At 44.4% G+C, this 22,712-nt stretch overlaps 1 protein-coding gene across 3 annotated transcripts in view; it reads right to left on the bottom strand.

Moving 5' to 3' along the window:
- DGKG (diacylglycerol kinase gamma) overlaps nucleotides 1-22,712 on the bottom strand; it is a 153,834-nt gene that overhangs the window by 116,240 nt on the left and 14,882 nt on the right. For all 3 annotated transcript variants that reach the window (XM_023750483.1, XM_023750484.1, XM_023750485.1), the window contains exons 3-8: nucleotides 16,002-16,167; nucleotides 15,436-15,498; nucleotides 10,723-10,893; nucleotides 6,876-6,925; nucleotides 3,528-3,602; nucleotides 2,759-2,881 (exon numbers count right to left, since the gene is read on the bottom strand). In XM_023750483.1, the coding sequence (XP_023606251.1) occupies nucleotides 2,759-2,881; nucleotides 3,528-3,602; nucleotides 6,876-6,925; nucleotides 10,723-10,893; nucleotides 15,436-15,498; nucleotides 16,002-16,167 (648 nt within the window). The remainder of the gene's footprint in view (nucleotides 1-2,758; nucleotides 2,882-3,527; nucleotides 3,603-6,875; nucleotides 6,926-10,722; nucleotides 10,894-15,435; nucleotides 15,499-16,001; nucleotides 16,168-22,712) is intronic.

Genomic DNA, 22,712 nt, shown 5'->3' with positions numbered 1-22,712 from the left:
AGATCCCTTTCTATGCCAAGTCTTCTGCTAACGGTCTAAGAGCCTGTATGGGTTTCCAAATGCGGGGCTCCCCTCAGGCCAGCTCATCTCTTCTCACCACCTCAACACACTGCTTCTTCCAAGACCAGAGTTTATAGAATTACAGCCTTTATATCTAATGGTTTCTATAAGTAAAGCTTCTAATCCAGTGTCCGACAATTAAAACTTATTAAGTTCCTACTCTGTGCTGGACAGTAAGGGACACAAAGATAAGTAAAGTGTTTTCTTACGTGTAAGGAGGTAGATTTATGCCTGTTCTGGAAATGAAGAAATGGAGAGTCAGAGAAGTTACATAAATATCCCAAGACGACACAAATAATAAGTGACTGAATCAGTAGTCAAAGTGGGGCTCTTACTGGCATCAGAGCCTGTCCTCCTTCCATCTTTCCCCCTTTCTCCACATACCAGGGTTTTTCTTTATGAAGGAAACTACAGCTCAGCAGACCCAAAGGACTGTCATTTTTACCTCAGAAATACCTTTAATAGCTAAATCAGGTACTGTTTTCATAGATTTGCAGTAAGAAGCAAAGGGACCGTGGCTTAGAATAAAGTAACATTTCCTCTTGGGCTACAGCGCCATCATGTGGCTCTTTCAGTTCTGCACATTGGCAGCTGCAGGATGTGGGAGTAACCTTCCTCTTGCATGCCAGGCTTTCTGCCGCTGCTGCAATTTGACGGGGAGACAGACTGCTTGGCACATATTGCATTCAGAGATCCCCAGACTTATGAGGAGCCCCATGTAGGTTTTGAAAAAGCCAAATAAGCACTGTGACTTTTAAGACACTTAGGAATGCTTTCTCCGAACCCCTAATATTAAATGTAGAAAGGTACAATTTAGTGTGTATTTAAAAATAAGTGCATAACAGTTTTGATTAACAAAAACTGAATTTACATTTGTTCTTTGTTGGCCACTTTCTTGATATACAGTTGGTTTTCTATAAAGCTGACTTGGCTTTGGGAAGAGAGCAGGGAAAATGGTCTGTCTCTCCCTCCTCTAGCCATAAAACAGTGGGTCCCCTCCATGTGAAGAGTTGGTGGCACTTTGGAGTCAGCAAGCCCAAAATAGGAAATCAAAAAGAGATGTTGGTTTCTTATGGTTAAAATGCCCCATCTCTATTTCCATATTTAGTGGAAAAACAATGTTAACACCCATTAAACCAAACACACAGGTATGTTGGAACAGCACCTAAGCAGAACTTCCATTCTGACTCAGGTATGATCTTGAGTATTGATAGCAGGAAGTTGATCTTACTTATCTGAGTGCCCCTCCTGCCGAGTCCTAGCTCACATAGGTTCTTGCACTTAATAGGTTCTTGGTAAGGGATCATTGGATGAAAGGTCTGCTGTTCCTGAATATGGAGGATGGCCCCTGGTAGTAACTGTCTGTGTGTTCTTGGTCCCTCGGTTTGCAAAGTGAAGGGGACAGATAAAGGATCACCAAGGTCTTCTCCAGCTCTGACTGCCTAGGATTCCAAGGAATATAAAGGCAGTTGTGCAGATCCTGGTTCCTGAATTTCTGCATAGCCCTTGGAAAGAGCTGCACATGCCAGGACACGACTGCAGGATTCTTAGCTCTTGAATATTGGAAATGAAGGCCCAGCTTCAGTCCTGAGTTGCAGAACTGTCCTACGGAGACAGTACAGGCAACCACAGCACTTGGAGGCTCACCCAGCTGAAAGTTTCCTGTTCTGTTCCTCTGTATGACACTTCAGAATTTCAAAGAGGTGCTATCACACAACCTATGTGACTGTCCTGGCAAATGATTCAAAGGCACAATTTGTACTTTTAGCTCATGCATGAAAGTTACTGTCACTTGGTAAATAAGCAGAAAATGCAGTGACTGACTAGGTCAGGTGAGGCATATATAACCAATGATTTTTCATGAAGCCTCTACATGTATCCCTTACTCTGATCCTGCTGGGAGGTTTTTCTAAAACATCTTGAACTTTCTTTCATTTGTGTCTTTGATCAAGCTATTCTCTTGGCCACAAACTCTCTCTTCTATCATCTACCACTGAATCATATCCATCCTTGGGAAGCAGAGCAAACATCCTCCTAGGTCCTTCCACTTGACCTTTATCTCAACAACAGGATATCAAAATCCCATACATCCTTCAGGACCAGAGTAAACATCCTCTGATATTTCTTCCCACAGGTCTCACTCCTAAGTGTGGGTCCTTAGAAAGTGAAGTATCTTTGGAGCCAAGTACAAATACATTCTGACGCCTCTCTTTGCTCCTTAGGCTAAGAATTTCAGCTTTCCATTTGTATAAATTAGGGGGAGGGAATACCTACCTTATCTGGTTGTTTTGATTGCCCTCTGCCTCACAATAGATCAGTATTTTCCCTTCCCTTTCTCCTTCTCTTCCTTCCTTCCCCAACTCTCATAGCCTTTTTCAACCTAGTTCGTGGAAAAGATGGAATTCTTCCTTGAATTTTTTTTTGCCCTTTGATTTTATAACCTTCTGGTGGGTGAATATCTGTGTCCCTTCACAGAGCTCAGAACAATATCTTTATTTACTAATAATTTAGTACATGCTGTCAAATGAATGAATATATTTCAGTCACTAATAGGTAAAAGAGAGGTCTTCGAGGCTGGCCTAGAGCATATGGTTTGTCCATTGGGGCAGAAGCCAAGGTGATGTGTAGATATGAACTTCCACATAGAGCTTGATGTTCCTGAAAGGTAAGAGATCTGAACTCAGGTTTGCTGACTTACAGAGTCGTCCATGCCCAGGAGGACCAGCAATGGGATGGTGGTCATCCCTCCGTGGACCCATTCCTGTAGAGACACAAAGCCGTCCCGGTCGTAGTCCATCCCTTGCAACATCTCCTTCAATATCTGCGGAATCCACAGAGCAGCAATTGTCCACTTTCATCCTTGACTTCTCTGCCCCCACTGCCCTCTTATTTCTCTTTTGTTCTGCATAGTCTGGCTTGTGTTTTTCCCCCTTCCATTCTGATTCACAGGGAGTAGAGCAGTGAGGGAGCAAATGGGGGTGAGGAGACCAGAGCTCCAAGCCCCGCTCTGCCTGACCTGACTGAGCAGCCTTGGGCAAACCAGCTACCCGACTCTCTGGGTCTTACTTTGCTCATCTGTGGAATGGAAATAATATTGCTATGTATGCAGCACTGTAGTGGGGACTAGAGAAAAGGTATATAGAATGTACATTTATCTAAAAAATTATTATTACCTGGTGATGAAGGAAAATCTTTAAAATTCATTCTAGCTCTAAATTCTTTGATCTATGAGCTCTTGTTATAAAAATTTAGCTCTGGGGAAAAGGTCAGAGGTAATTATTATTTGAATTATATTTACATTTTCCCCTGCTGCCTATAGTTTTTCCTATCATTAAAGTGGGAGGTCAAGATGTAGGACCCCCGAGAAGCTGCCTGTAGCAGAATGAGTCTGGGAGATCCTGCCCATTTTTATCCTGAGGGTGCCTCCCTTTTCTCTTGGAAGTCACCCCATGTTTCCAGAAACTCACAGGCCTTAGCTCCGTGGGATCCCACTCAAGATACTGAGCAATATGCAGCATCTGGTTGACAATACGATCCATCTCCTAGAAAACATCAAGGCGAGAAACCAAGTGAAGATGTGTTTTTAAGAGCAAGGCTCAACATCAAACCCTGTGGGAAGACGGGCAGGGCAGAACACGGGAAGCAGCTGGTGTAATATCCTGGCATTTCACGGGGTGCTCGCTACTTGTTTCTGCTCTTTATTCTGCCTTGACCACAAAGCTCAGTGGAGAGTAGATGCTCACAAGAAGCACAGAAGACGGCTAAGCCAGAGGTATGCTGAAAGCTCTCTGGACACCGACCTCCTTGGACCCATCTGGACTCACCTTCCTTCCCCTAGTCTGGGCTTTGACTTAGAGATCATAGGAAGCACTCCCGTTTTCTCCTTCTTTGTGATCTCAACTCTCTCACATGCTTACAAACCAAAGCGGTCTCTCCCTCCTCTTTAGTCACTCCTCATCCCCACAGCTTTACTGACTTGGAATCCACCTATACCCCTCAGAGGTCGGTGTCAGGTGGATGTAGGGCCTCTGTGTGGGTTCCTAGTTCAGATACTATGATTTAGATCCTTTTGGCATCGCCTCTATTTCCTTTGTGTCATGTCCAGCTCTGAACTCAGGACTCTGTGAACAGGAAATTCATGAGGGGTTCATTGGCCTGGTGAGTGAGCTTTTCACTTGCTACTTAGGCCAGCTCTTTCTGAAACCTCACATAATTGTTGTATGCTAAGGAGTCAGGGCGCCCAGAGTCTCACTGAAATACGCTAGACCAAGGAGGCATTTGCATCTCTTGGGCACAATCTAAGATGTTAATGGTGAGATCAATGTGGGGAGACACATCGGTGAACTGAAACAAGGTTCACAAGTGTTACCTCCACCAGGTAGAATGCTGGCTCAAAACAAGCAAGCAAAAAAGCAACAGGAATTTTAAAATTGTATTTCATTCAAATTAAAAAATATAATTCATTTCAAAACTGCAGATGAGGTGGTATATGGGGAAGGAAGCAGGCAGAAAGGTGAGGACAGGGTTCTACAGAAGTTTCCATGGAAAAGAGCTTGTGAATCTAGTTGGGACTAAAATTTAACCAGTAAACAATGTGACTCAGGAATGAGAATTAGACTCAGCCTTGAACTGTGTAAACGGGTGGGCATTTCCAGGAAGAACTGGCTGTTCTGATGTCTACCCTGGTTAGGCCACCTGTGTGGATTATTAACGAGTCATGTTTTAAAAATGGCATTGACAAACCAGAGCTTGACCAGAGTGCATGTTTAAGCCTGCCTCTGAGTAAGTATGAGGATGGGGAAGTCTGAGCTTGGGGGACATTTTACAGGAGATGTGATAGTACCTTCAAGTACTTGAAGGCTGATTGTGTAGAATCGATATCCACTGATCAGCTGTCCTGGTCAGCTACAGAGGCCAGAAGCAAGCCAATGGGTATCAGGAGGGATTTGTTGAGGGCTGGCTTATTTTGGCTTCACTGCTGGGTTGGGAAAGGGAGAGGGGAAACAGAAGCAGGTTTCATGGTAAAAGCTTCCCCAGCAGACCAGAGGTGCCTTTTGTGTAGGAAGGAAGCCTCGCTGAGTCACTCTTGGAGGTGGAGTGGCTGTGTTAAGGCCGTGGTTGAACTCTCCAGTACTGGGAATGATCACAAAGAGGCTGGGCGCCCAGCTGCCAGAGATTCTCAGTGGGAAGTTGAATCGGGTAACTCTTTTGAGACTGCTTTAGTCATGTGATGTTATTCTCCAAATACATCTGAAATCGAACCACTTCTTACTACCTGCAATGCTTCTACCCTGGTGCAAGTTACCATCCTTTCTTGTCTTGCTGATTTCAATAACCTCCCACCTGGTATCCCCACTTGTGCCCCTATAGTCTAGACAACACAGGAGCTACAGTGATCCTGTTATAACCCAAGCCAACCACGTCACTCCTCTGTGCGAAATATCCAATGGTTCTCCATTTATCCAGAGTTAAAAGTAAACCCTTTCAATCACCTAAAAGGCTTCATAATGCTTTGCAAACTTCCTCTACCCCTATCCCATTTCTTCTCTGATCTCATCTCCTATTACTTACTCACTCTGACCTCACCTGTTCATTCATTCTGCTACAGTCACTCTGGACTCCTAGTTAATCTGCTAACATTCTAGGCACCCTTCAGGACCTTTGCACTCTCTGTTCCCTCTCCTGGAAGGCACTTAGGTGTTCCCAGGACTTATAGTCCCTCACCTCCTTCAAGTTTCTGTTCAGATGCCCTCTCCTCAGGGAGACCTTCCTTGGCTCCTCCAGCTAAAACTGCAGCTCCCTCCAACACTTCCTTCTCTTTATTTTTCTCCTAGCACATATTTTACTATGTGAGTTTGCACTAAAATGAAAGCTTCATTAGGGCATAGGTTTGTGTATTTTTTTTTTGGAGTTGGCCCACCGATATATACGCAGTATTTAGAACAGTGCCTGGCACATAGTAGATAGTTTATACATACATGTTCCCTCACATGACATAAACCACAGCATTGCAATGTGGACGTAGGGCTCCCACAAAGACACCCTGGAGTCTGGAGGAAATTGGGATGACTTAGTTGGTCTAGTGAACTTGTTCCCTTTCTTCTTCCCTCTGTTCTGACTCAGCTCTATGCGCCTCAACCTCAGAGCCTTTCTGTGAAGGAGTTCCACCTTTCATGTTGCCAGTCATGAAGCCAAGGCCTGCCTGACTCTATTTGCCATCTCCCCTCTCTGTCTTCTTCCTTTTCTATCCTTCCTCTCCATGATCACTGACCTGTCCCTGTCTATTCCTGAGGGAACTGGGTGGGGAAGGGAGGAGAGACCAACCTCAGGCTTTCCCAGGTACAATGAAATAGGATCGTGTGCTCCGAGCAGACAGAGTGAGACTCCTAGAGCCTCATGAGAGGAAGGTGATGGTGATGCAGAAGCGCACCAGCAGTTACCTGCTTCCCCCTGCCCTCTTGCCCTGGTCTTGCTGCCTTTCCTACCTCCTCCCCTCTGCTCCTGGACTCCAGCAGGAAATTGCAGGGAGAAGTTCTGAACCCATTAGGGAATTAAACTAGATAAGATACTAAAGCACCTCCCCATTCTAAGATTTTATAATCCTGGGCTTCTGGAATGAAAAGGCAAGTTGGAGTTCACTCTCCTACTAGCTGGCTCTTTGGAAATAGAAGGTGGGGATTCTACTCATTTCTGTAGCCCATATTGAGACATGGCTATTCTTATAAAGACAGAACTCCCATAAAGAGTTTCAGACTCTTCCTCCACCTGTTCTCTTCTCCCCCAGCCTTTCTTGGAAGGGTATTTTGAGAGCTTACCGCTTGATCCAGGAGACCGTTCTCATCCGAATCATAGAGACGAAACATGACTGCAAGAAACACAGAGATGAGGCTTGTGGCGTCCTCCAGGCACCAGGGACTGGCTCAGGCTCTGTTGCTGATAGTTTTTAGATCAGTTCTGACGATCACTAGGGCAAAGGCTGTTGCAGCCAGCTCACCCACCCTCCAAAGGCACAGAATCTGACTTCCTTACAGGGAAGAGGCGAGAGGGAGGAAAACCAAGCCATCTGACTTCTGGAACTGCCTAAGCAGTAACCCTGTAGCCGAGATCCAGGTTATGAGTGTGACTCCCTGTAGGGCATTCACACCTTTCAGCATCACTGGAACACACCTCAGAGCAAATGCCCAGATGGTGGTGAGGCCGAGGTACCAGAAGTATAGTTAGAACATTGCTTATATTGCATTCAGAAAGGTGTGGAGTTAGGCAGATTCAAATCTTGGCTCTGCCCTACCACCTCTAGGGAGTCAAGTCATTCAGGCTCATTTACTTTATCTGTAAAATGGAGATTATAATAGTCTCTTTGTTCTAAATTTTTAAAAATGAGGAATAATATATAAATTATATGCCAACTCTACAATGCTTGGAATGTAGAATGCACTCAACAGATGTTATTTATTTTTATTTCATTTTGTTAAGGAACATTTATATATGCATTTAATAGGTACAAGGCACTTTATCATTATTGGTCATTTAATCTTCCATATACTATGAAGCAGTTGCTATTATAGAATCTATTGTATTTCTTTGTCTAGAAGAATAGCATGTCAACACGCCATCACAAACTTACTCTATCATGTTCTAGTAGTAGAGCAGTGACATAGAATAAGGAAGATCTGGGAGAGAAATTGGAGCAAAGGACTCAATGTTCATTTATGGGACCTGATAGCTTACATTTTATTCATCTAAAAGATAGAGATCTGTCTGTGGTCTCAGAAGTAAGCAGGGTCGGGAACAGAGCTGAACATGTCTTCATTTTCCTCTCATTCTTTAACACCCTTCTTCCTGCTTTCTCTGTGAGCCACCCCTGACCCCCCCCCACCCCCCCACCCCCCACAGACACTCTGGATCTCCCACAGGGTTACAGCATTCCTTAAGTTGCCCTCATGTCATCACTCCCTTCCACATGTTTTAATGTTTCTGCAGCTTGTTTATTCAGTGGTTCATCCTGCTTGGAGTTTAAGTTGTGTAAAGGAGGGTCATTGGCTTTCGATTCCTTGTAACTCTTCAGAATGTCCCGGTCAGAGGCACTTAGCATACGAGGCTGACTCGCCAGACAGATGATTGAATGATGTAAAGAAGGACAGACCTCCCACTATGTTGCTCCCGGACCCTGGATGGGGCAACTCTAACACGGAGCTCTCCTGGTCCTACTGTGCATGAAGAGTAGAAGCAGAAGGTGTGAGTAAGCATCCTATCTTTTAGCAGCCTGGCCTTAGACAAGTCATTTAACCATTCTGTGCTTTCTTACGTGTAAAATGAGAATAATTATCTAGAACTTCTAGGACCAGTAAGAGGTTAAAGTGAGATAATGCACTTAAAGTGCTCAGCAAATAAAAAGTGTTCAGTGATGAGAGTTATTGGTATTACTTTTTATTGATAGGTAGGATACATGTTTGGTTGTTAAAAAGAAAAGCTTAACTTGTTTTTAATTATTTAAATCAAAGAAGAATTTAAAAAATTTTAATTGATTTTAGAGAAGAAGGGAGAGGGAGAGAGAGATAGAAACATCAATGATGAGAATCCCTGATTGGCTGCCTCCTGCACGCCCCACACTGGGGATTGAGCCTGCAACCCAAGCATGTGCCCTTGACCAGAATCGAACCCGGGACCCTTCAGTCTATAGGCCGATGCTCTATCCACTGAGCCAAACCAGCTAGGGCCAAAGGAGAATTTTAATTGATTTGGTTTAATTTTAAAAAAAGAGAAAACTCCACAGGACAAACAACCAAGTTTCTGCAACAGAAAAGTGCAAAAAAAAAAATAAGCAAAAGATTAAAAGAGATTGAAGAGACATAGTGATCAATGGCAGTGTATGGACCTTACCTGGATCCTGACTCAGGTAAAATATATAAGATAATTGAGGAAATGTGAATACGGATGGAATGTTTGGTAATAGTAAGGAATTATTGTCTTTAGATGTGATAATGATGTTGTGGTTATATATAAGAAAAACTCATATTTTAGAGGTACATACTGAAATATTTACAGATTAAATTATATGAGGTCTGGAATTTGTTTCAAAATAATCTGAGACAGAGGGAATAAATGGGAGGTATAAATAGACCCTAATTGACAATAAACTGGTAATTGTTGAAGGTGGTTGGCAAGAACATTTAAGTTCATTGTGCTCTCTACTTTTATCTATGTTTGAAATTTTCTCTAGTAAAAATTTTAAAACATGCAGTTTCTTTTTATTGGAAGTACAAGACTGAGTCTGAAAGCCACTAATATGAAGCATCTGCCACATCCTGTTTGGTAGTTATGAACAATATAATTCCTGAAATTCAAAATCTGCTGAATGGTGAAAATAATTTGACATTTCACTTTTAACATTAGCCAGAAGAAAGAGAAATCTGCTACATTTGTTTCCAAATTAGCGCTTTAGACTTGCAACCGTTAACACCTCAAACCTATGGGAGTTGATTTTAAGATCAGCTAACGAGCAAACTGTTTCATTTTGTTCTTGGCAAGGGTTAACCTTTGTCAGACTTTTCCTTGCTAATGTTTAAGTTTGTTGACTAGTCTTATTAATTGCTGGATTTTTTTTTTAACCCTCACTGAAGGATATTCTTTTTCATTGATTTTAGAGAGGGAGGGAGAGTGAGGGAGAGAGAAAGAGAGAAACACTCATGTGAGAGAGAAACATTGATCAGTTGCCCCGTATGTGCCCAGACCCTGGATCAAAACTGCAACCTACGTATGTGCCCTGACCGGGAATTGAACCTATGACCCTTTGGTACATGGGCTGGTGCCACACTGGCTAGAGCTAATTGCTGGAATTTTTACTTTTGCTATAATGTGTATGTTTTCCCTTTAGATCTGTTAAGGTCCTAAGAGAAGTCAAAACAATATCATGTATTTTAAAACAAGTTCCTATCACTACCTGTTTTAAAAAGTTTTCCTGTAGGTTCTTAGAGGCCAGTGAGAGCATTCCTGGAGTGAGTCATCTGCAAGACTGTCAGCCACTGTGGGCTTTCCTTTCCGTCACCAGCTATTATTTTCCTCCTGAACATCTTTGAAACCAACTTTAGTAGTAGTGTGAAACCCAGCTCAACTCCCTTAATTAACTAGACCTCTTTCTCCAGAAGCCAAAAAACTTGGGGTGGGGTGGGTGAAAATGTAAACAAGCTTTAACAAGATGGAAGCTGATTAGATCTCAAAGAGAAAACAGCAACATTTCTCAGAGTTATAGAGTTGCTTGGGCACAGAATAGGGGAAGGACGACAGATACTGAATATCTTCTCTTGAAAAATCTACCAAGAGGAGGCAGCAGCTTCCTGGTTATAAGCTCTTGGGAAGTCCTGCCAGCAAAGGAGGAGAGTCTCGATCCCTTGTGGAGATCGCTTTCCTTTCCAAATCCCGATCCTCAATATCAAGGTCTCGAATGCACTTCCCACTCTCTATATACAAGGCCCTGTGCCCCAGGGTGGATTCTAGGAAATGTTCACATCACTGCTGATGACAGGGCAGTAAAACCTCCCCTACTGAGGCAGGACAATTTCCAGCATGTCCCAGAACAATCTCCAGCATGTTTACAATGATGCGTAGGACACTCGACCTTCTCCTAGGAAAATGCTGAAAGCCCTTGACAGGGTGAGTACTTACACTCTAGCTTATCCTGAGGTCTCCCTGTCTCCAGCAGAGACAGGTAACACACGACATCCTTCAGGTACACGGTCGGGGGTTCAGAGCCTGAAGACTGAGCAACAGGGTTTCCCAGGGAGGTTGCAGCCCCTTGATCTTTAGCGGGCACTTGCTTCTCGGTGATCTCTGATTCTGTAATAGGCAAGAAGAAAGCATTCGAGGACTCTTAATGTTTAGTAAATATTAAATCCTTTTCATGTCAGAGGCAAGAAGTTTAAATAAGTATCTTCAAAAGCATTGGTTACATAAATATAATCAAACTACAGGCTCAGTGCATGAAATTCGTGCACTCGGGAGGGTCTCTCAGCCTGGCCTGCGCCCTCTCACAGTCTGGGAGCCCTGCAATCAATTGTCCCACAGAGGGAGGCCCTGCTCACCTGCCACAGCACCGCCAGACAGGTAGCCTGGGCCTCCCTCTGTGGGGCGATTGATGGCAGGGATCCGTGATTGATTGCCCCGCAGAGGGAGGCCCTGCCCACCCGCTGCAGCCCACTGGTTGGTGGCCTGGGCCTCCCTCTTTGGGGCGATCATGGAGCAATAGCAGGGCCCCCTGACCAGTTGCATCGCACCTGCCTTAGCTGGTCTGGCCCCAGTGTGTGTCATAGCATGGTCATCCAGATGGTCATTCTGCTGTTTGGCCATTCAGTCGATTTGCATATTACGCTTTTATTATTATAGACCTGTGATCCCAGAAATCCAGTTTGTGGAGTTTATACTCAGAATGGACCTCATTCTGACTCTTTAAACTGTCTATATCTTTGTAAGAAATTCACCTATACTCTGTGAATTTTCAGAAAAGATGATAGTAGAATGGGGAACCAAGATGGCAGTGTAGGAAAATGCCTGTACTCACTGCCTCCCACAACCACATCAAAATTACAACTAAACTACAGAATAACCATCATCTAGAAGCACTGGAAATCTGGCTGAATGGAAGTCCAATAACTAGAGAAGTAAAGAAGAAAGCACACTGAGACTGGTAGAAGGCCGCTTTTTTAATTAGGAGGGAGATTGTCTTTGTGGAGGCTGTCTGGAGGTGAAAGGGGTCCCAGTCCCACACCAAACCCCCCAGCCCAGGGTCCCAGAGCTGGGAAAAGAAGTTCCTATGGGAAATTCTGTAAAAACCAGTGGGGGTTGGGGCTCAGTGACACAGAGACTGCTCCTCTAAAAGGCCAGCACACAAACAACTTACAAGCTCCCACTTCCTCTGAGCTCCAGTGCCAGGCGAGGCTCTGAGAGACACAGACACATATGAGGAGAAACTGGACTGTCTGGCATCAGGGCAGGAACTCTGGGGCAGCTTTCTCCCAAATAGAGGTACTAACAGCAGTCATTGTTCCTAAGCTGGGACCTTCCCAGTTGCAGGGCTGACTGGCAGCCATTTCTGTTTGCTCTGCCCAGGTGATTCCCTAAGACCCTGCCTCATCCAATTCACAATCCGACCCAAGCTGCATGCAGTGGCTTTTGCATATGAATGGCCTGTCCTTGCTTAGGCTAAAACCTGTCAAACAAGTTGCAGCTGGGTCAGGGAGCCCAAAACCTATCAATAAAAGGTCCAAGACCCAGCACCAGCACCAGGCTGCCTTACTTCACATCTGGGCACTTTCAAACCCAATACAAAGAGGAGGAATCTGCAGATTTTTCTGTTGCTCCTGTTGGGTGACCCCAGGCAGTAGCTGACTTTACACCTCCTGGAGACCCGAGAGCAGTTTAGTGTTAGACCATACCAGATTACAACGCTACACATCCATAAGCTACACACTCAAGAGGCAGATTCAGTGAGCACCAAAGCCCCACTGAAGCAAGTCCTGCTCCATGGGGTGTCTCCTGCAAAATAGCTCTCCCACTGTAGTCTCAGCTGGTCCCCACAGCCAATTGGCCTGGAGGTCAATTCCTTCCAGTGACACCAACAGCAATCAAGGCTCAACTACAACAAGACTGTGCACACAGCCCACAAAGGGGTACATCTAGAGTATCCACCTCAGGTGATTGGGTAGGCTGAGCCACTGGGCCCTATAGAACACCTACTACACAAGGCCACTCTATCAACGCAAGGAGACTTAGCAGCTCTACCCAATACATAGAAACAAACACAGGGAAGCAGCCAAAATGCAGAGACAAAGAAACATGTCACAAATGAAAGAAATGTAAGAAAGCAAACTACTGGATATAGAATTCAAAACCATGCTTATAAGGTTACTCAAGAATCTTTTAAAAACCTCCAAGGGACTTAGTGAGACTTTCAAGGACCTTAGTGAGAATGCCAAAGAAAAAATGGAAAAGGACCAGTCAGAAATTAAGCATACACTGACTGAAATAAAGAATAATATACAGGGATTTAACAATAGACCAGAGGATCCTGAGAATCAAATCAACGATTTGAATTCGAGGAAGCACAAAACACCCAACCAGAAGAGCAAAAAGAATACAAAAATATGAAGATAGTGTAAGGAGCCTCTGGGTCAACTTTAAGCGTATCAACATCTGAATTATGTGGGTGCCAGAAGAAGATATTGAAAACCTATTTGAAGAAATAATGACAGAAAAGTTCTCCTACCTGGTGAAAGAAATAGGCTTGCAAATCCAGGAAGCACAGAGAACCCCAAACAAGAGGAACCCAAAGAGGATCAACACCAAGACCATCATAATTAAAATGCCACAGGCTAAAGACAAAGAGAGAATCTTAAAAGCAGCAAGAGAAAAACAGTTACCTACAAGGGCGTATCCATACAACTGTCAGCTGATTTCTCAACAGAAACTATGCAGGCCAGGAGGGAGTAGCAAGAAATATTCAAAGTGATGAATAGCAAGGATCTACAACCAAGATTACTCTACCCAGAAAAGCTATCATTTAGAATTGAAGGTCAGATAAAGAGCTTCACAGACAAGAAAAAGCTAAAGGAGTTCATCACCACCAAACCAGTATTATATGAAATGCTGAAGTGTATTCTTTAAGAAAAGGAAGAAGAAAAAGATTAAAAAATATGAACAACAAAATGGCAACAAATACATACCTATCAACAATTGAGTATAAAAATCAAACGAATAAGAAATCGAATGAACGGAATAAACTGGTGAATAGAATCAGAGGCATGAAAATGGAATATACTGACGATTCTCAGAGGGAAGGGGTGTGGGGGAGTGGGAAGAGATTAAACAAAGATCTCATATGCATGTATGCATTACCTATGGACACAGATAATAGGGTGGTGAAGGCCTGGGGTGGGGTGGGAACCAGGTGGAGGGGAGCTATGGGGAGAAAAAATTATCTGTAATAATCTCAACAATAAAGATTGAAAAAAAGAGAATTTTTTAAAAAGAAAAGATGATAGTAATTTTTAGTAATATCAGTAACCAACAGATCAATATCATTTAACCTATTTTTTTGAGGAACACATTCAATTTATAAAGGTAACTTTGGCTCAGATTACAAAATCCAAACAATTGATCATTTACCAATACACCCTTTCACAATTGTCATCTGAAATGACATCCCCCAAGGGGTCCCGGATTGCGAGAGGGCAGTTCTTGGGTGACATACCCTGGAATTGGGCTCCCTGTGCTCTGGTTCCAGGTGCGTCACCCGAGAACTGCAGCTGTCAAGTCACTGCAGCTTGGCAGCTCCTGTGTTGAGCATCTGCCCCCTGGTAGTCAGTGAGCGTCATAGCTACCTGTCTGATGGCTTTCATATATATAGATTTGAAAGATACAATAAAACTGTAAAACTGTATTCTGTATTCCCTGGGCACATCCCAAGAGTTGGAACTCATCAATATGACTCAATATTTTCCAGACAATAATGTGCAGAAAATTAGGCCTGACTCTCTGACTCTGTATTTAAAGCCCCAAGAGAAGCTGCCCCTGAGAACCCTTCCATGGAAATAAGATGCCCAATGGATATGCTTGGCAACTGAAGGTGCAGGTTGAAGGAAATCTTGGCAGACCATGATGAGTTAAGAGTAAAGCATACTCACCTGAAAGTAATATGATATTGTATGTCAATTGTAATTTTAAAAATCAATTAAAAATGCATTTCTAGAGAGGTGGCCTGAATAATAATTGCTGATATCTATTGAACATTTACTATGATTCAGGTGCTGTGCTAAGCACTTTATACATAAAACTCAACCTTCATATCAACACATTATCATCTCATGTTACGGATGGGGAAACTGTGGCACAGAGATGTTGTAGGAAAGAGCAGGAATTTAGGAGCTGGACAATTCTGGATTGAATCCCTAGCTCTGCAGGTCATAGAGTGGCTTATAAACTCCTAAAGCCTCAGTTCCTTAATGTGGAAGGTGGTATGACTATGAAGGCTAAATGAAATCTATAATAAAGGAGGTGCCTGGCAAATCTTCAAAACAATGTTAGCCAGCTTCCCTTGCTCCTCCTCCCATCTTACGCAAACCTGCATTTATGAATGCTGTTGGAATTTAACCAAAGCAAACTCTTACCTTCTTGCTTTCCCCCCCTCCAGCCACCTACTGGTAGAGTCATCTGTACCTTAGCCAAAGAACTGTCATCCAGCCTCAGAGTCCCAGTATATTTGCATGGCAGGGACCCCAGAGATGGAGGCAGACAGGATCTGCTCAGGAGCATACGATTACATGGAGACAGAACTGCTGGTTAGGTTCCCCCCTCTTCCCTAAATCTTGTATTCCAAAGACTTACCCATATCAGGGGCACAGGCCTCATCGGCTTTGGCAGCATTATCCACATTCTGTATATTAGAATCTGAAGAACAAAGAGAAGATTTAGAGGCCAGCCCACACCTCCAGCTTCCTAGAGGGGCAGGTAGGGACCTTCCTCGAAGTCTGGATCACTTGGGTTGTATCTGTGTCTCTGGGTGTCAGCTCGGTTCATGCTTACTTGTTGGGGTTTACTGTGTTTTCCCCATTATAATCCAAGTTCCAGGAAACAGTGACCATACCATAGCTTTGTGACACTCCCAGGTTGGTTGCAGCCTGGGCACACTAGCTGGATGTGGCAGCCTTTGCGGAAGGCTCTCTTCTCCCTGTGCTCCTCTTCCCTCATCCTCCCTCAGATCCTGAGTGGCAAGAATTATGCCCCACCCCCTTACTGAGAGATCCATCAGACAGGACTTCCTGTGAGGTCCAGTGAAGAAAGGAGGTCTGGCCCCCTATTCCCCAGTCATACTCCATAGGGAAACTACTATGCCTGTGGCAAGTGGGTCAGAGCTGCAAAACCTCTCTTCCATAGAATGCTGGTCTATGTACCTGGGGCACTGGCCTCACTGTTTCTGGTCCCCTCTTTTGGGTGGTCAGGGACCTCCTGTCTGGGCTTCTGGCTGAAGGCCAGGAAGAGGTGCGTGCTCAGTGGCTGGGGCAGGTCCACCTCCAGGTATGCCCTCATGAACAACTTGAAGACGTCATAGCTAATTGTCTGAAAAGGGATAAAAAGGGCAAAGTCAGTGGAGAGACTCCAAGGACAGAGAGGAGGCACAGAAGGAAAAGGAATCAGGGAGCTGGCAGATAAGAGAAATGAAAAGGGAAGCAGAAGGAAGTGGAGGGGTTGGTGGGGGCAGGAATGAAAAGGCCGGGAGGTGACAGAGAATGACAGGCACCGAAAGCAGGTGGGGGAGGTGAAGAGAGAACACTGGAGGCTGCAGGGCTTAGTGGGGCACAGAACCACAGGAGGCTTTTGTAACAACACATTGCTAAATTTAGGTAGAAAAGGGAGTGATGGAGAGTGAGTTCTGGGCGTGGAGGCCCCAGGGCAGGGCTCTGCCTGCATTCAGACCCCTGGGAGGGACTGGTCTCCAATGAGCAAGACTAGGTCAGTGCCCTGGAATCCTGGTTAAGATGAGGCATGCCTCATGCCGTCGAAAACATGGTGGAAAAGAATGGCTTTTCTGTGGTGTGTCAATTTTCTCCTTGTGCTGTAAGATAATTCCTGAGTATTTAGGTCTCAAAAAAAGAGGAAAAAGCTGGAAGAGAAAAGGACAGACTCCATCCTTTATTTTCATAACTGATCTTCCCTGGACAAACCTCAAGATTAACAGGGGGGAGGGTGGGTGTCTGGCTCAGCTACTCTCAAAACATGGCCTTGCGAAGGTTTTAGGCACCAGGAGAAGAGCAGGAAGCCAAGGACAGAAGGGAGAATCAAGAAATATGCCCCAAACTAGAGCCTCTCCCTGCTGTCTCTCTCCCAGTGCCTCTGGGCTCCCGGGCCCAGGCTGGGAGCGACCATGCCAGGGAGGGCTGCTGCACTCAGCAACGCTCAACAACAGTTTGCAGTGAGTCATCACTGGCTCCTGCTTTGATGGCATCAGATTCTTCATCAAATCGGCAGATGCTCCTCGAGCTCATTTGAGGAAGCATTACTCCAAGATGTGCTGTGCAGGCTTTTGTGAATAATAACAGTCATGAGAATAAAATCCCTGGTTGGGATCCTACTTGGCTCTCCCACTAAAATGTTGAAAGCATTTAACCCCTTGTCTCTTCGGGAAGCTCTGAGAGCCTTTCCAGAACCAGGAGCTGGCTTGCCTGGGTACCATCAGGTTTGGGATACAAAGTCTTAGCCTTAAAAACAAGGGATGCCCTCCTGACCCCATTGGGAAGTCACAGGCAGTTTCTATTCAACCCCAGGCAGAGCTATTCTATATATCTCCTTTGCAGATTGGAGGAGAAAGGATAATATAGGCTCTTGCCAGCTAAAGGGATTTCTAAGCAAATGTTGGACTCATATTTCCTGCAACAGCTACCAATCTCTGTTTCCCTCCCTGTCTTTTCGGCCCCTGTGTCTCTCTGTTTCATCCACTTTCTGTCCGTCTCTGTCTCCACAGCCTTATCAGCACAGAATGTCTCTTCCTCACACATCCACCTCCTATTTCCCAGTATGCAAGAGCAAAAACTTTTCCTCCTACTGTCCACCTAATATGACCTTTGACTCCACCGTCCCTGCCTCTGATGGCATCTCCCAGCAAGCATCTGCTTCTCTACTTGTGAGCATGTTCAAGGTCACCATTCCAAAGAAATTGCTGGCTAGTTGAGCTACTAGCTTGTCCTTCTTCCCTTCCCCTTCAAATTCCTCCAAACGGACCCCATTAAGCTTCTCACCTGCTTAATCTCATTTGCTTTGGATTCTGGCCCTGCTCTCCTGAAGGTCACAGATGCAGTTGTCGCTTTTAGACTTTCTCATCTTTGGCTTCTCTGTAGCATTCCTTTCGCTTTTCTTCTTGAAACTCTTGATTTTCCATGGTCTGGTAATATTTTGGTTCTCTTCTTTGATTTGACTAAGTATTTGCTGACAGCACTGTTATTCATTTTTTTTAAGGCTTTTTTTGCATTGTTTTTTCTTTTGTGCTCTTTCAGTTGACAAGTACTATTTTAAAATGTAGTTTTGAGTTCCAAAATGTCCTGCTAATCTTTTCATTTTTGGTTAGCATCAAATTGAAAACTATTAGCATAAAATATTTCTGGAAAATAGACTGTACTAAATGATTTAATAAAAAGAACGCTCTGTTAAACAAAGCCTAATTGCAATGCTCTTTAAAAACCAAAGCTGAGCCCTAACCGGTTTGGCTCAGTGGATAGAGCATTGGCCTATGGACTGAAGGGTCCCAGGTTTGATTCCGTCAAGGGCATGTACCTTGGTTGTGGGCACATCCCTAGTAGAGGGTGTGCAGGAGGCAGCTGATCGATGTTTTCAACTCTCTATCCATCTCCCTTCCTCTCTGCAAAAAAATCAATAAAATGTATTTAAAAAGCAAACAAACAAACAAAATAACACTGAAAGACTGCCAAACAAGGTCAGTGTGAGATTCAGGAGATCTCCTGGCTGGTTCTCCCTTCTTTTAACCTCCATTTCTTCTTCAGAATATTGTGAGTGCTGGGCTAGGAGACCTCAAGTTCTAAACCTCAGTTAGCTTCCTCCCTATGCCAGCTCCTCTTCCTGCAGTTTCTGTTAATGTCAATAATGCCATTATTCTCCCAACATCCCAGGCTCAGCTTTGAACTCCCAGTAGTCTGAGACTAGTTCTTGTCTCTCCCTTCTGTCTGCTGTTTTTTTGTAATGTCTGTCACATCCAGGTCTGCTTTTGTCCATTGCCCATCTACCACCACCCTGACAAGGGGGCCCTTGCAGGACCCATTGACCCTGATTTCAGACTTCTGTTGCATGTATCCTACCTGCACTGTGGCAATACCTCTCAAAGGCTTCCTTACCTCCACCTCCATCTGCTGGCCTTCCCATCTTATCCTTCCTTTCCAGGTTGACCTTCCTGAAGCACAATGCTTCCTTACTCAGAAATCTCCATGGCTTCTAATTGCCCACAGGAGAGTTGAGATGGGTTGTCTCCAAATTTTTAAAATTATGTGTGCACCCATAACATTTTTTTCAACATTCATAACATTTTGAAGCAAAACATTTATCTTTACTTATAAGTTATATACATGTATGATGTGCTCCTCTATTTTACTTTATAAATCATACACAAAAAATTTAGATGAAATAAAGATAGATGTAAATAGAAGGTCTAACATGTAGTATTTCCACAGTACAATGATCTCCTGTGCACTCCCTGAGTCTGGGATTCACAGCCCTCCCATAATCCCACTCCAACCTAGATCTGTAGTTACTTCAAGCTCTGAGACCATTCTGGTCTTTTCTCCTATTAGTGCCTTTGTGTACCTCCACAGGCTTTCTACCTGGATCTCTGTGTTCTTCTCTGGCCAACCCGCCATGCACTTTGCATGAACTGTTTCTGTCTCTACTTGTTAAAACTCCAGCTATCCTTTAAGGTCTGGTCCATATTCCACCTTCTCCAGGGGTCCTGGCATGACCTCCTGTGCCTGAATTGCTTTACTTTCCCACCTTGGTTCCTGTTTTGGGACACTCATATCTGCTGCCCTCTATTAATATATAGTTGTCTGTGATATACCTTTGTTCCCTGACTAGATGTAGAGATCCTGGAAGGTAGTGAAATGTCTTATTTCATCTCTGTTTCCCCATTACTACCTAACACAGTGTTTCCTGATGGGTATTTTAATGAATGTTGGATTCCTAATTGGTACAGTTGACTGTCATCAATTATTGTGGGGTCCATTCATATATAAACTGAGTCTCCTAAGTATAAGACAGTGCTGGACAGCACTGAGGAACACACCAATGAGTTAAGGTTGGTCCATACCTTCAAGAGATTCAGTCATATATATTTATATATATGGTTAAGGTATTGAAATAATTTCAAAACAGGGTCAACAGTGATGAGTACCATAGGAAAAGAATGAACAAAGTGTTTCAAGAACTTAGAAAACAATAATGAATGAACACATGTTTGATTATTTATGTTCCTATCCTATGACAGAACAGGGTGGTATAGAATAAGCCTGGAAACACAGAGCATTCACATCAAAACAGTTCAGAGGAGACTAGATCTCCTCACACCACTGAGGCCTATAAGTTCAGTGATTGTCCCCTCACCCCCACCCCCTAGCTAGTGGCAGAGTAAAACCAAAAGCCAGATCTTCTGACACCTGCTCCTGTTACTGTATCTACCAGAGGTCCCAGTGCTGACATCATGTTCCCTGCCACTCCCTCTAAACACCCCAATTTCAGTAGCCAACAAATGTGACTGTGCCATTGTCAAAATGACACCTGGATTATGAGAGAGTGTGTTCTTTATGAGCACAGGCCAGATTCAGAGTAGCTGTTAGTAAATATCTGATGGGTAGAAAGTGGCTAGGTACTACGTCCAAACCTGATAACTAATGGCTATGCGGCACATTGGCAATTCTCTGATTCCTGGAGTAACATCATAGCCTCTGACATTGTTTAAGCCTGTTACCCACCCCACCAAAAACTTCCTGCAACTTTCATGTAAGGCCTGATCCATATGCCATATAGCTGGGCAATGGTTGCTGCAACCTATGTAAGGAGAGTGTGCTCATTCTTACACTGGTCAAGAAGGGAAGGGAGCTAGATGGAGAGTTTACTGTGCATTGGGCACTTTACATGCATGGTCTCCCTTAAGTTCAAAAACAATAGTGGGAGGTGGGACTGTTACTGCTCTTTGTGGATGAAAAAAAATTCTGAAACATAAATAACGTGCTTAAAGTCATAAAGCGGTGTCAGAACTGATTTGTGTATAGGTGTGTCTCAGCTTCAGGTCACGGTGCCACCAGGCCATCGTGTCCCTTTCATTCTGATGCTCTTGTCACTTCCTGTCTTCAGCTGCACTCCGCTCTCCAGAGAACCACACAGTGCTGATGGGCCAGGGCACGTTGCGCATGGCCAGGTGCAGCCCTGCCACTCTACAGACTTTCATTCCCCACTTCGCTCTGCTAGTCACCTGACCCTTCCCACAGCTAGCTTGTTTTTCTGGGAGACATTTTAGCAGCAGTAAGCCATCAAGCTTAAGAGAAATTAAGCCCTGTTGTTTCCCCAACCCCATGCCAGGACATTACACCTATTAGAAGTCAGCCACGCTGTGAAGGGGAATGAAATCAGAGTGACAGAACTCCCCTGGGACACAGCAGTGCTGCACATACAAAGAGTGGGGGCCAGCATGATGGCGGTGGGGGTGGCAGAGTGCTCATAACAGCTGAGCTGCTGCTCCCTGTTTCTGAAAGCTCCTGTGGCCTTCACACCCTGGGTGGCCCTGACCAAATTGTTCCCCTCCCACTTGCCAGCTTCAGGGCGGACAGGTTGATTAGCAGCCCCCGCCAGGCTTTGTTCCTATGTTTTTGGAGCTGGGCTGGGAGTGTGGGGGGAGGCTGAGAGTTCTTTGTTGGCTCTGCCATCTTCCCTGCATGGCTTCTCTTCAGGAATGTCTTTTGAAATGGTGCATACTCAGTCTTGCTTCAGTTCCAGCAACCTTCCTCTGGCTTTCTTCTCTTGATGACGGATGCATTTTATCCAACGCCCCTCCCAGATGTACCTGAAGAGCATGGGCTCTGTGGATTCCTGCCCAGTGCCCAGCAGAGATGTTGACTCAAAGTTTGTTGAAAGGATGACAATATGAATAAGTGGCCAGCCTTTCCTCAAGTTTGCCTGGCTGATCGGTCACTTTTCTGCAACTGGCCCTCATAACAAGACCCAGGAACAGGGAAGAAGTTGAGTTGAAAACATTCTGGGGAACTGGGACAGAAGGGGAATAATGATGGGTGACATTTTTAAGTGTCTTGTCGAAACTTTAGACACTTTGCAAACATTATCTCATTTAATCTACTATCTGCAAACTTCAAGGTCCTTTTTGTTGTCATTGTTATCTTCAGGTCACAGATGAAACACTGAGGCTCAAAGAGGTGAAATACTATTCAAGGCCACATTGCTGGTTGGCAGCAGAGGTAGGGGTCTAACATAAACCCCATGTGAGTCCAGGGTCATGGCTCTTAAACTTGACCCTGTCAGTAGGAAGTAAGTTCCAGAAGGGAGGAACTGTGCTTTCTCATCTTTATATGTTCTGCAGTACCCAGCACAGTGCCTGGATGTTCAAGAAATGTTAGATGAGTTGAATTTGAAAGTGGGAGAGGTCTTGCATTCATTCATTTATTCAACAAACATTTGCTGAGTGTCTGCTATGTTCTGAATACTCTTCTGGGCCCCCGAGACACAGCAGTGAACAAATAAGTGTCTATACAGAGATAGACAAATAAGTGAGTTACATAGTGGGCCAGATGGTGAGAAGTACTAAGGAAGAAAATGAGGCAGAGCAGTGGGATAGAGAAGGTGATATTCACAAAGAAGATGACTTGAGCCAACACTTGAGGTGAGAAAATGAACAATGTGTTTATCTGGGGGAGGAACATTCTAGGAAGAGGCAAAAGCAAGTGCAAAGGTGCTGAGGTTAGGGCGGCCTTGGCTTATTTGACAGCATCAAGGAGGCTAATATGGCTGGAAAGGAATGAGGAGAGGAGAGTAGCAAGAGATGGGGACATAGCGAAGGGGGAGCTGCAGATTGTAGTGACCTTGACTTTTATTCTGAG

The sequence above is a fragment of the Myotis lucifugus genome, unplaced genomic scaffold (genome assembly GCF_000147115.1).
Source record: "Myotis lucifugus unplaced genomic scaffold, Myoluc2.0 scaffold_14, whole genome shotgun sequence".
In the NCBI taxonomy this organism is placed as follows: domain Eukaryota; kingdom Metazoa; phylum Chordata; class Mammalia; order Chiroptera; family Vespertilionidae; genus Myotis; species Myotis lucifugus.
The sequence above is the reverse complement of the archived record's forward strand: the minus strand, read 5'-3'. Positions and strand labels throughout refer to the sequence as shown.